The sequence below is a fragment of the Trematomus bernacchii genome, unplaced genomic scaffold (assembly GCF_902827165.1).
Source record: "Trematomus bernacchii unplaced genomic scaffold, fTreBer1.1, whole genome shotgun sequence".
In the NCBI taxonomy this organism is placed as follows: domain Eukaryota; kingdom Metazoa; phylum Chordata; class Actinopteri; order Perciformes; family Nototheniidae; genus Trematomus; species Trematomus bernacchii.
In genome coordinates, this window is record NW_022987973.1 from 17,124,150 (window position 1) to 17,138,102 (window position 13,953).

Below are 13,953 nucleotides of genomic sequence, written 5' to 3' on the forward strand. Positions count from 1 at the left end.
TTTCTTGTGTGCATTTGGAAGGTGTATTTGTCCCATTCATACAAACTCTACCTGTGTATGCCAGTTTTTAGTTTTAAATGCTACCCAAAACTGCTAACCAATCATTTTTAATCACAAATGATTGGCGGAAAAGCCGTCTTTTTAGAATTAAATGTTTAACGCTATGTTCTGCTCGCACTACCCTTACATTAGAGAGCTGTGTGTAGATCTGCATGTGTAGTCCCCCTTGTATTGTGCTTTATTTGTCAGCTGTGTGAGTGTAGTAGAAGTGTTTTATTTCTGTGGTTCCTTGTCACGCCAAAAGGCAGTTTTTGTTACGTTGTTGTTATTTTGTTTTTTCTTCTTTTTTTGTTTCCTTCCTTTCTTTCGTTTCACTGTCATTTCCATTCCAACCCCTTTCCTCTCCTCGACCTGTTCCTTTTCGGGCGCCTCTGCGTGACTTTTCTCTCACCCTCTCCCACACTGCCACTGTCTCCTGCCCCTCCCTGTCTCGCTGCACCCAAACCTCCCTCCACCCTCCTCCTCCAAACCCAAAGATGTAGCCCTGCCCTCTTTCCCCCCCCCCTCACTGACTCCTAACACTACTGACCATGTAACGCCAGGCTCCGGAGGTGTAGCCGGTCCAGCGGGGCCCTCCCCCTCCGCCCCTCGAGACGTCGTGGCTTCGCTGGTCTCCACTCGCTTCATCAAGCTGACCTGGCGCCCGCCAGCCGAACCTCACGGAGACGAGTTAACCTACTCTGTGTTCTACAGCCAGGAGGGCACCAGCAGGTAGTACACACACTAAACTGTAGTACTGCCAGGAGGGTACTAATACACACATTACTGCTGCAGTCGGCAGGGCACCATGCATACCAGACCACTCTGGAAATGCCTAATTAAAGCACTTATCATAGCAGTAAATGTTAATTAATTAAAAACAACCTTCCTTCCTCAAAGGATTACCTTTTTTTTTACATTCAAGTATAAACAAAACAATTCAGTCCAAACACTTTGTTTAAGCAGCTCTGTGATAATTTCCCCCAGCGTCTTGTGGAGAGGATTTACTGTGTATGATTCAGGAGGACATGAAAGAAGCTGAGAGGATTTTCCACAATTACTCTTCAGCATTTTGGCTACGTTTTATGTTTTCCCTATGAAATGGTCATTCTCAGAAGTGGCCTAATACATAAGAAGTGTTTACTCTGAGCTACAGTTACAGATGTAAATGCATATATAAGTATCTATCCGGATACATGGAGGGTACAAATAATGTTTACACTAACCACATGTGCCATTTGCCTCAAACAAACAAATGGTTTCTGCTGTAGAGGCAGATGAGTGCTAATATGCTCATCATTATTCAATTACTTGATTGATTAGTTAATGGACAGAATAATTAGTCATTTATCAAACATTAGCTGTTTTCTGTTTTCCAAGTCTGAGGATTTGCTTTTAAATACAGTCAAAGATTATATCATTCATTTAGTACCCAACACTATTCATTTGTAAACTTAACATTTGTTTTTTACACTCTTAAATGTATGAATTCACAAGAGTTAAAAATGTTCTGCTGCTGTGCACGTGTGTGTGTGTGTGTCCATCAGGGAGCGGGTAGTGAATACCAGCCGCCCCGGGGAGATGCAGGTCACCATCCAGAACCTCATGCCAGACTCCAAATATCGCTTCAGGGTTGTGGCCCATAACAGCAACGGGCAGGGAGAGAGCTCTGCAGCGCTCAAAGTGGCCACCCAGGCTGAAGGTAAAGATACACACACACGGTCATTTATATGTGTTCGGTAAACAGGAAACATAAACATAAAGGGAAACTCCAGCCAGTTGGTTGGGAACATGCTCACACTGGCACACTGATGCAAACAGGATGCACTCAAAAGAAGCTCACAAATGTGCAAATAAACATTCACACAAACAAATATTCACTCACATACAGCAACACCGCACACACACACGGGCAGTCACATATTAGAGGCTGTTTGGTGTTGTGTGTTAAGGCAGACCACCCACACCAGAGGAATACAGCCTTTTCATAAGCCCCTTCATATGTATGCCCCAACATTTACTATAATCCCTGTGTGTGTGTTGCTTTGAACCAGGCCTACCTGAGCAGGGAATGTTTGAAATTAGTATTCCAGTCTTTTATCTGAAACACTTTCCTCTGCCGGTCTGCACAGAGATGCTGTACAGAAGCTCATTAGGATGTTTAAAGTGGAGGACACACATGAGTTCTTGAGGAGAGAGGGGGCGAAGTGGTTCTTCTTTTCTCTTTGTATCTGGGTGTGTAATCCTTCCCATGGCTGCTGCTGTTTCACCCACATTTAAAAGTGCTGTAAAGGGGGTTTCCCAGCACACTGTCAGGGTGGACGTCCCCCACCTCTGGGCTCAGCCGCAGCTCAGTCACTGTCACTTTGTAGGTCAGCCGCCGTTACTCTACCTGTGTCCTTGGTTGGAGGGCGGACAGATCGACACACAGATACACACACACACACACACACACACACACACTGCACCACGTTAATGCCTAGACACCCGTGGGGATAGCAGTGAGGGCGGGCTGTACCTGGGCAGTATATCTCTGTCGTGTGCGTGCACTTTTAGTGTGAGAACATGCTACGAATGGGAGCTTAAACTCTTGACCTGCACCTGAGTGCCAGGTGTGTGCACACATCTCTGCAGCTGCACCGTGTCACCTCTCCACAGAAACTTGATACACACACACAGACACAGACTCACACTCAAACCCACACAAAGGGGAGCTTCTGCCTTCAATATCAGATGGACACATATCTCTTTCTGTGTGACTTTAACCTTATAGTCAATGTTTAATTTAAAATCTAATTTGGAACAGTACAAAGACAACAGGAAATGACACCACTGTCCATATGCTCTCTGAGTTTCTCTGCAGTACTGGAACCAGCTGCTTACGAGGTTGATTCCCATCCTCCTTACCAGACATTATTATTGGGTTAGGACAATTAAACTACTGAAAAACAAAGATGACTTTTTACCTTTTAAACTAGCCAAATTAACTCTTACATGTTTTATATCTTGTTTGATTTTGACCATCATATCTGTATGTTTCTCACATTTTAGGTACTTCTTGGTGGTAGCAGCATGTCACAACCTTTTTGGGACGTGATAGATACATTTTTTATGTTAGCTCTATCTGCCAGCAAACTGGAAATGAAATAAGATGTTTGCTTGGATGTTAAAGTGCTAACTGCTATCATTTAAAAGTGTTTAGATTTGCTTCAGGCGAACAGTGTAGGAATAATAGCCGAGTAGTTTAATTCACACTCCCCTAATCTAAGTGGAAGTAAAGAAATCTGAGACATTAATGTTTGTGTTCTCATTAGTTTTTTGAAGATGTCAGATCCTTTAAAAAGTTTAAAAGATATAATCTTCGCCGCAAAATTAACACAGTGCCAAGTTTAAAGCCTCTACTTTAAGATGTTAAACCACATTGCTCAACAAGATTTACATATCTGCCCTTTTCTATTTATTTCACGAGACATATAACTGATACACAGACAAGTTATAACTCAATCTCGGTCTAATCCTGCCCCTTATTTTGAATAACTACACGCAGTTAGATAAACAGTCTAGCATACTGAATATAAGCCTGAGGCAAATGTTGGTGTAATGCGAGATGCACATTGATGTTTTTGTTGAGGCGCACCTTCAGTTTGTTTGTCATGGGAATAACAAGAAAATCTACATGGCTGTCAGCTCAGTCCGGAGGGAATCGCTCTCCTCGGAGCCGTCTTGGTCTCAGCTCTAGCTCACACAGGGGAATGAGGCTTTAGAGGAGCCAAGAATGTGTTTCTGGCAGCAAAAAATGGACATGCTAAATTGAGCTCCAGATGCATAAACATGCATAAGAAAAATGGAGAGGGCTCAAGATAAAACAAATCACAATTGTCATGTTTGATTGTGTTCTAATCTCTGCTCTCCTGCTTCAGTTCAAGTGCCCGGTCCTGCTCCGAACCTGCAGGCGGTGTCCAACACGCCCACCTCCGTCTCTCTGAGCTGGGACAAACCCATCACTGGCAACGGAGAGATGCTCACCTACAAGGTGTTCTACACAGACAAAAGCTTTGACAACGAACAGGTAGGAAATTGTCTTCACTCACTCGGCTGTAATGTGTGATAGCAGAAAGGGATCTGAGACAACCTTTTTTTTTACACTTTTCAAAGAGTAGTTACAAAGTGCTGCACACAGAACAATAGATGTAGAAACAAGACAATAAAAGGCTTGATGAAAAAAATATATAAATAAAAATAATCCAGAAATCAGATAAAACATGTAAAATCTAGATATAATTTCAGATATATTCTTTTTTAAAGGACTTTAAACGGGTGTAGTATTTCCTGCATTACATTTTTTCCTTGTGTTTTTCCTTCTATTTATTGATTTCATATTGTTAAAAGTTGGATAGTTTCAGTGAACATCATTGTCTCATTTCTTGTACCTTGTAAGAGGAGAGGTACTTCCTGTAGCTGCTGCTTGCTTTTGCGGGGTTCATTAGATAAAAAGAATTTCACTTCCTAGCCTAATGTAAATTGTGATGAGGTAAGGCGTTCCTAATCATTAGCTTAAAGACTCTTTGTACTGCTTTTTAAGCATCTCACACAAAACGCGTATTGTGCAAAAAAAAAGGAAATATGATTCACCGAGTTGTTCTCTGCAGGTCTAACTCCGTCACAGGAGTGGAATTCAGCTGCTTAGATATCGAGTCAGCCCCAGCAGTAGCGGTGTGCAAGCCAGTGAGGCATTAAAAAGCCTTTAATATGATAATGGATGAAACGTCATCCAGCGTACTGAGTAATGATGCTTCAGTTCCCTCGAGAAGAGAGCCAGAGATGAGGTGAAAAAGGCAAGAGATTAAGAGAGGGGTGGAAAGAAAGAGGTGAAGGAATGGGACGGAGCACAGACGAAGATAGAAAGATACAGTGCTGAAAGGAGATGAAATATTAAAGGACAGGGGTAAGTCAGGGACAACCTGTGATGCCTCTTCCAGGGTGAAGTGGTCACAAGCGATCATATGCCTCGAGGTCAGAGGTTGTGATTGAAGCGCTTCAGAAGCAAGATTCGATTTCCACTAGGTCTCCGCCTTTCTACTCCAAGTGTCACAAGCGGAGAGACGAATGTAAATTGGCTTGAAGTAACTGGTGCCAGCTTCCCCAATTTGTGAAGCACAGAGTTTTGATCACACAGAGCATAAGTTGTTTCTCTGTCTTGGATGTTATTTATATACACAGAATCACACACTGAGATATTGGTGTCATGAAATGATGAACACAGGCAACACATTTGTAGCTTTGCCACATCCTAGGCTTTTAAAACTATTGGAACTGGTATTATTTACTCATGTTTGTGCCAATATCAAACTTGAAAGCTAAAATTACACAATTCCGAAAATGTTGTTGGTATAGAACTAGTGAAATGAATGTGTGGTTTTGTCTTTATTTGCAACACTTTACTTAATTTGTTCTATTTAGCACAGTCACCTAAGAAGATATATTTGTATTAATTCATATTTATAAATTATGTTATATTTTTAGTATATTCAAACAAACTTTCTTCTCTTTCCTCCCTCCTTTTCTTTCAGGACGTTGACGTTGACATTCAGTCCTACACCATGACAGGCCTGAAGAAGAACACAGAGTACAGTTTCCGTGTGGTGGCCAACAACAAGCACGGGCCGGGGGTCTCCACTGACGATGTGGCCGTTCGCACGCTGTCTGATGGTCAGTATCTTAATGAAGAGAGCCTCTAGCCTTTGGTTTATGACATGTCCTGATTGATGTTAACATCCTTGTCTGTGTGTAAAATGTTATGGATGGCTATACATTTGAGTCATCTGCAGTATGCTGTAAATGTATATCCAGCTAGATACATCTTTACAGTGAACTGTTCATTTTCAGTAGATTAGAGCTGTGATTAACCAATTAGTTTATAAGCAATTAACCTGCAAATAATGTTCTACATGAATCAATTAATCCTTTAGTCTGTCAATTTTGGAAAACATGATGAATCGAAGTTGATGCTTTCAAATGGAATGCTTTTTTTCAGAGCAACACTCAACCTACGGTATCTGTTTTACTGTCACATAAGGCAAAGACAAGCAGCTTATTTAAAAATAGAATTTGTGTTAATGACCTGCTAATTAAAATACTCACCCTTCTTTTGTTTCACAGTACCCAGTGCTCCTCCTCAAAACCTCACCCTGGAGGTTCAGAACTCAAAGGTAAGAAACAGTTTGCATGACGTGTAACCAGTCTAGATTTTTCCCTTCTCTTATTGACGTCTTAGAAGCTTTCACGCATGTTGTACAGACTCCCTCAGATGCCAACATAAAAATGCACCTAAACTGCCTGCAGCTTGACTGAGCTTCGGTCCACGGTGTATGCAGCCGCTTCACAAAATCCACACACACAAACAGTTGAACACAAACAGTTGAACAAATACAGAACGTAGCCTGAAGGCCAGCACACCGTTGTTTCTCTGTGTGATCAGCCGCGTCACAGGCCTGTTGCCCCAGCTGGTTAAGAGGGAGTGTGAACCCTCATCGATCCTCTCATCGGCAGGAGAGCCGCCTGTCAGAAGGTTTTATCCTCTGGATCACTCTCCCTTTGTACAGTATCTGGCAGAGAAGCCTACAGTCAAATCTAAATGGATCCGAACAATATTAGCCCGGGAGATGCAGTCAACGTAAGATAATAATTGGGGAGTTTAGACTAAATGTTTTTCTGAAACCAATTTCCCAGTTAAAATGTATGTTTTGGTGGCTTTTGACCGACAAATCTATGCTAAATGTGATGCTATGTGCAAAGCTAACGTAGTGATAGCCATTTCAACCTGTTGGTTAGCATGTTTTTAGGTAATAGATGTCTTGGGAGAGTAGTGTTCAGGCTTCACAGCTCTTGATTGAGACCGGAAACTGACCTCAGCTGGAGGTCTCTTCAACCATTTGATCTTCAGACAGAGAGCTGCAGGCCTGTTGTATATTTGCACTTGAATGATGGATTACATTTGATTTTTAAAGAGTTTCTCACTCATGACATGAGACAGCAAGTACAAACAGAAGTGAAGGAGATGCTGAAAACTGTGAGCTGCATGCATTGACTACAAAAGCAGCAGCCAGCGCTTTTAGCCCTTCAATGCAGAACCAGAATTACAGAAAACTGCCGTTGAAACTAGAAAAGGAAACTGGTAGAGAATCCTATCACACACTTCCAGCTTGAGCAAGAACCGGCCACCCATGCTGAGGGATACTCAGCTGAGATGAATGGAGAGAAAACCCTCATGCTAATGTTAAGAGTAAAAATGAGAAAGAGCCGCTCTGTGGGAACGATAGGGATTGTATTTCTGAATGGCTAGTGTACATCCAGCTGTCCCCTCCCAATTACACACAGACAAACCCCTTCAAAGCTGCAAAACAAACATCTGGCATCATTTATTCCCAAGCATTATTGAAATTAGTTATCTAATATTTTCTCTTTGTTGTCATTGTGTTTAATTCTGAATGTAAACAGTCATTAAGTCAACAATCCTGGAGCGAGTATATAGATGCAAATCATTTATGCAATTAGCTTTTTCGATACGCCCAGCCAAATGGAACCAAGGGGAAAAAAAACAAATTAACATTTATTATTTATTCAGCCTCCTCTTTGGGCCTTGTCAAGCTGAACGGCACATCTTTACCCTGCAAGGCAACTCCGAGAACATTGTCTTTATGATCTTCTTTTGCACCTTTTCCCTGTGAATTTTCCAGAAGTCAATTAAAAAAGGTTTCCATGACTATGGAGAACAAGGGGGAGATGAGGAGTTGGGACTGAAAGTGTAAGAACAAAAGTGGAATAATTGAACACACTTAACACACATTTAATTTGCTCAATTCCCTTGACTTGGCTGTGGAGGAACTCCTGTGTGTGTGCCCTCCACATGTATTCAGGCTTTTGTGCATCAGTGTGACAGTGAGAAAGTGTTAATTAACTCTTCTCCCACACAGGGCTACCCCCCACCTATCTCTTTTAAATACACACACAAAAGCTCCGATTCATGAATCCCTCAACAGTGTAGCGTTTGCTCGCCAGCCTGCGTTCCTCTCTCTGCCTCTCTGCAGGGTTAACCTGACGACAGTTACACATGCACACCCCACTCATCAGGACACCTCCCTCTATTATTCATGTGTTTATTCCTTCCCAATGCGTCAATCTGCACTGCGTCACCCTTGCTCAGAGGGATGTTTGTTTTAGCACGGCCCTCCCATTTGCACCACAGTCAGGAGGAGAGGGGAGAGGGCGGGTGAGACCTTGTGTTTCTGGCCAACAGAACAGTAAACCTGCAGAGTTACGTTTAAACAAATGTCTGTGCCAAAGTGTGTGTGGGAAGGTGTGATGCTAAACAATGAGGTCACCTTCACAGCTGCAGGCTCAAAACCAGACATTTCCACATATGCAGGTTTAAGTTTAATCCACCTTCACTTTTTGTCCTCCTTCAGGGCATCATGCTTCGGTGGAACCCCCCACCCCTTAGTGACCAGAATGGGGAGATCACCGGCTACAAGATCAGATACCGGAAAGGTTCCCGTAGGAGTGAAGCAGCCGAGACCACCGGAGGCACCCAGCTGAACAAGATCATTGACGGTAATAGACACTGGCTTGGCTCAACTATAGTTGCTGACGTCAAAATGAAACTCTACCTGCTGTAGCATCGCCCTCACATGTTCACAACATTTTTTATTTGTTGTTTTAACTTTTTTTGATTGACTCAATTCTCGTTTAACAGCTTGGCAAGTTGCGGTGAATGTGTTGCATTTATAACTGTATTTTTTATTGAAGCTAGTCAGCTCCCGTTACAACAAGCACTTTACATGTTTGTTCAGAGATGGAGAGCAGTTCACACATATCATATAAATGCATTTTAAATGTGTCCTAGTTAACAATGTGTCCTTTGCTGCTCATATCTGGGGTTATCTGTGTCCACACTTGTATTTACAGCTGTCCACTTGTCCACTGAGTGTGTGTTTGATGCTGGGTGTGATCAGGGTCATAGGAATAATGATAGGACTGAGGGTTTGTGTTCTTTACTAAGAACACAGCTCCACACATCCACCATTTCCCATTTGATCCTACATACAGGTCCTACATCAAAACCCTTATGCTATCACACTCCATTTGACCTCTGCTGCATGTATGTCAATTAGTTCTGACATGCTACAATATTTAAAATCTTGATCTTCAGATTCAAGACATGTCTGAGTTGATGTTTGGAGTCGGTCTGTCTGTAATTGTGTTTGTTTATCTGCATTTCATCTGAACACTTTGAGCGGGTCTCATGTCTTACTATACCGTAACGTTACCCGCTGCTACCACAAAAACATCACCAGAGACACGCTGCACTGGTGATTAATATTAGATGTTGTCTCAGCAACTTTCAAGTGGCCTGACGTCAAGCTGTGTGCTGCATCAAAGAGAATATACACTTAAAAGTAGATTTTGGGGAAGATTCTAGGGGGGGGAAACAGTGGGGTGTTTGTTGGTTCAAAAGCGTTTAGAAGAAGATGTTGTAGCCTTGGAGGCATGGATAGTTAGGCAGTCTTCAGAAGCAACCCCCCAAGGGCGGCCCAGAATAGTGGGTACAAAAAAGAAAAGGCGGCAGGATTAGCATGTAGCGATGATGACAATTTTTACAGCAAATTAAAAAAGTAACACATCATTTGTCAGCAGGCTCTCCTCTCTTTTGTGCATTTTAAAGCTGGCACCCAGCAGTGAATCAACTGAAGGAGACGTAGCTTTAAAATATTAACAAAACTCCAAACTACAAAAGATTTCTGTGTTACTTTTCTGTGCTGGCTTCTTTTACACACTTTTCTCTTTTACTTTTCTTAATGGTAAATAAATCTTTATCCACCAAAGCATATAATCAAAGGTAAAAAAATAAATCTCAATCACTCCTTTGATATCGACTTGAAAAGAAAATGAATTGCACCGAAACCCTCACTTAATCCTTCCCCAGGCTAGCTTATAGATTTCTCCTTAAAGAGTGCAGAGGAATAGGACATCTGTTTAAAATATGTGTTTCTTTCCACAAATGTATTGTGTCTGCAACTTGAAACCCCAAATTAGCAGCCAAGTTGACAGCAGCGGTAAATTATGAAATAAAATCAGGTTTTAGAGGGAGAGAGAAGATTTAAAGAAAGAGTTTTGTTGCTGCTTGAAATTCAGATCAGCCACAGCTCAGTCTAAACACTCTGAATCTGACCGGCTTGTGTTTCCTGTCCAGGTTTGGAGCGTGGGACTGAGTACTCCTTTCGGGTGTCGGCCATTACTGTGAACGGCACGGGGCCGGCCACCGAGTGGACCACAACTGAGACGTTTGAGAGCGACCTGGATGGTAAAAATCATCTGCTTTACTCAATATGTACAGACTAAACTAGGTTTTATGTTTCCAACCTTTTTCAGCATTTAATTACCCATTTTTCTCTCTGAAATTGTAAAAAAATACTTATAAGTTATTATTTAATGTATTTCCTTTGCTAGAATCCCGTGTACCCGACCAGCCCAGCTCTCTCCACGTCCGGCCGCTGGTCAACAGCATCGTGGTGAGCTGGACGCCTCCAGAGAACCAGGACATTGTGGTGAGGGGCTACACCATCGGCTATGGCATCGGTAGTCCCCATGCCCAGACCATCAAAGTGGACTATAAGCAGCGCTACTACACTATCGAGAACCTCTGTAAGAACATGTTGTGCATCTTCATTCAAACATTGCCGTAATGCTTGTGTTCTGTTTTTACTGAAATATTAATTTGTCACACAACATCATGACATTGAAAAATCTCAGCTGATTTGTCAAATAGCTCTGTTTCAGATAGTAATGAGAGCGTGGGGACAAATGCGTCATAAACTAAAATGTCAACATTTAGAAACATTACTGTGATTGTCCTACTTAGAAATAGAACTAACTAGTTTTGTGACATTTTAATAACAAATGAGAAAACCCTCACAAGACACACAAGCAATGTGAAGCAGCTCATCCGTGCCTCATAGAGAGCATTTACAGAATTAATGAGATCTTCTCCACCACACGCCTCAGCCGTTAATTATGCAGATTGGCCTAATGGGGACACGATAATTAGGGGTCAAAATTATTGAAATCAAACCAAATTGTTTTGGTGGTATTAATTATTGCTGTCATCAAAAGAAAAGGAAACATAAAATGAAAGGTCTACCTTAGTAAAATATTCTGCTGGTTCCTACTGTTGCATAAGAGACATTTCTCTGCATAGGATCAGTCCAACCTTTGAGAAACTGATGTATATATGCATACATGTTACCAGTATATATGGAATTTTGGAGGAGTTGGAATACATTATCTACTAATAGAACTCAAGAAATCAATGTTTTGCTATTTCTTATATCAGCAATAGGTAGTGATTTTGCTTCGTTGGACAGTAACACACACATTTTGCTCCATAGTTATTTCTTTGTTTCTACCATACCCATTATGTAGGTCAAACTCAATAATATACAATTAATACTCCAGTAATCTAAGCTTCAGAAAGGGTCAGAGTTAGATAATAATAATCATATTAAATGGAGAGATTTAGGAGGAAAAGTGTTGCAGAATATCTATGTATGCATAATTGAAGCCCTTATTACAATCACAGTAAGAGGAGGATTGTGTCCAAACACTCATTCTGGCCAATATCGCAATTATCAGTGGAGGGTCTCGAGAGGTTGGGCTTGATTAGATGGCCGGACACATCATTTATCTCGCTCTTCCTGTGTCTCTCACCATGCTCTTTCTTAACCTCTCTCTATCACTCTCTCAGTCCCCAGCTCCCACTATGTCATCACCCTGAAGGCTTACAATAACGTGGGTGAGGGGATCCCGGTGTACGAGAGCGCCATCACCAGACCGCAGTCAGGTAGGACCACACATCTCCATGCCGACCTTAGATCTCTTATCATTCGGTACACTGCAAATGGTAGCATCCTAAATCCTGTTAACTGTCCTCTTTTGCTCATACACAACGGACGTTACATTAAATATTATGGGATATACTCTCACTGTATGGCTTTTGTCTTGGTCTGACAGTTATCTCCGCTCTCTCTAATCTGAGATCATTATCAGGCTGAATTTGTCTCGACTCCAAGTTACCAAGGAGATAACGGGTCATCTGGCTGTCCCTGCTCTAATTAATTCTCTCCTTAATGACTCCCCGTTTACTTGAGTCTCTTTTTAATCAAAATGTCAAGGCCCTGAAATGTTGCCCTTATATTACCAGATGTCCCCGGTTGTCAGGGAATAATGTTCCAATATATTGAAGGAGCACATATCCAACAACAAAGAATGGAATAAAGAAATATTATTGGAGAACCTCTTCAGGTTTTACACAACTTTATTTTTCCCAAAAAGGATAATTCATTGGCAGCTTTAACAAATGTATATACTCAACTTCAAAACTCCCAGGTAAGATATATATGAGAGGCAACAGATCAACATACATTCACAAATATGTTATACAACTATAAGGAGTTATAATAAATAACCCACACTGGATTATAGCTCACCAACTTAATCAGTCTAAACAGGCATTTTACATACTTTTTAGTAGAGCCAAACTTAGTGGCGTAGGTGTAAGTAAGTAACAAGCAATGGCAGAACTACTATTATATTTAGAGTCACTATTAATGTCTACAAAAGAGCCTTTACAAGTTTATTTTTCAATCAGAAAAAGTTTGGCTAAACACATCTTAATTACAAAATAGCTACAAAACGATTTGTCACTGTTTTAGATTTGCATGAAAAATGAATATCAACCTAAATAAGGTAATTGGATTTATTGTTATAATGAAACAGCTTTGTCGCATCGGGCAAATAATATGGGGAATCGAGTTTGGCTGCCAGCCCGAGACTCTGTAATTCTTTAAGCCTCAGCTCACAACCCAGCTCACAATTAGAAGAGGAAGTTAAGTCTCTCTGCAGAGTGCCTGACAAATGATCTTAAAGCGAGAAAACACAGCCAGTTAGACTGCATGTTAGTGGAGTTCACAGAGTTTATGTGACACTGTCAGAAGACAACCAGCCCATGCTCCCTGGGGTGTCCCCCGAATGTGGGCTGCACCTGCCTCCTCTCCCATCCTGCCGCCCCCCCCCCCCCACCCCCGCCCCCCCCATGAAGCCTTGATCACTGCAGTTCGTCTCTGCAGCAGCACCATTGCACCGCCGTGCGGGGAGGGGTGGGATGCTGGATGACATGAATCCCGTCAACATGCTTCGAGGGGGGGTGGCAGTCTTAAGTGCGCGCACACCCACATACTGTCACACTGTACCCTTCTCTGTATGAAGCCCTCTCTTCCTCACACACACTCGCAGACCCCCTGTGGTATTCTTGGCAACCCTTCGTCAGATCCAAACGTTTCCTCTCAAAGCAGAACCAAAGCCCACAACCATCGTCTGCTGCTGCTGAATCGTCTGGGGCGCGTTCCCTTCCTGCCAGTTTGTTCAAGTCGGTATTAAAAAGACAAGCTGACCTACATAGCACTTTAACTTTTGAAAAAAAAGGAGAAACTTGGTGAACTTAGGTTGAAAGAGTGCTGGGTTGAATATGTTATAACATGGCGCCTTAACTTAGGAGCAGGAAATTAGGAATTGCATCCGGACCTGTAACATAATGTTACCAGGGCAACTCTTTCCTGCACCCTGCTCTACTGGTTAACACTGGAGACTGTACTCCTCAAAGCTGGGTAAAGAAATGCAGCTTGCATGCCACTCCAAAAACCGCAGTGTCTCTCCATAACCACATGAATGCTGGGTGTTCATCATGCACACACACTCTGACTCTGACTGGGGAATGTAATGAGGGCAGCTCTGTGCAAAGAGGTGTCAAATGGAGCGAGGCAGAGAGGAGAGGACCAACCACTGGTCAAGGAGGAGTGTCAT

General features: G+C 42.1%; 1 protein-coding gene across 1 annotated transcript in view; it reads left to right on the plus strand.

Annotated features, from left to right (window-relative positions):
* The window catches only part of neo1a (neogenin 1a), a 152,819-nt gene that overhangs the window by 125,872 nt on the left and 12,994 nt on the right, over positions 1-13,953 (plus strand). Inside the window, 9 exon segments of the mRNA XM_034116507.1 lie at positions 537-771; positions 1,587-1,741; positions 3,960-4,108; positions 5,610-5,748; positions 6,199-6,248; positions 8,505-8,649; positions 10,289-10,399; positions 10,546-10,740; positions 11,840-11,935. Coding sequence (XP_033972398.1) covers positions 537-771; positions 1,587-1,741; positions 3,960-4,108; positions 5,610-5,748; positions 6,199-6,248; positions 8,505-8,649; positions 10,289-10,399; positions 10,546-10,740; positions 11,840-11,935 — 1,275 coding nt within the window.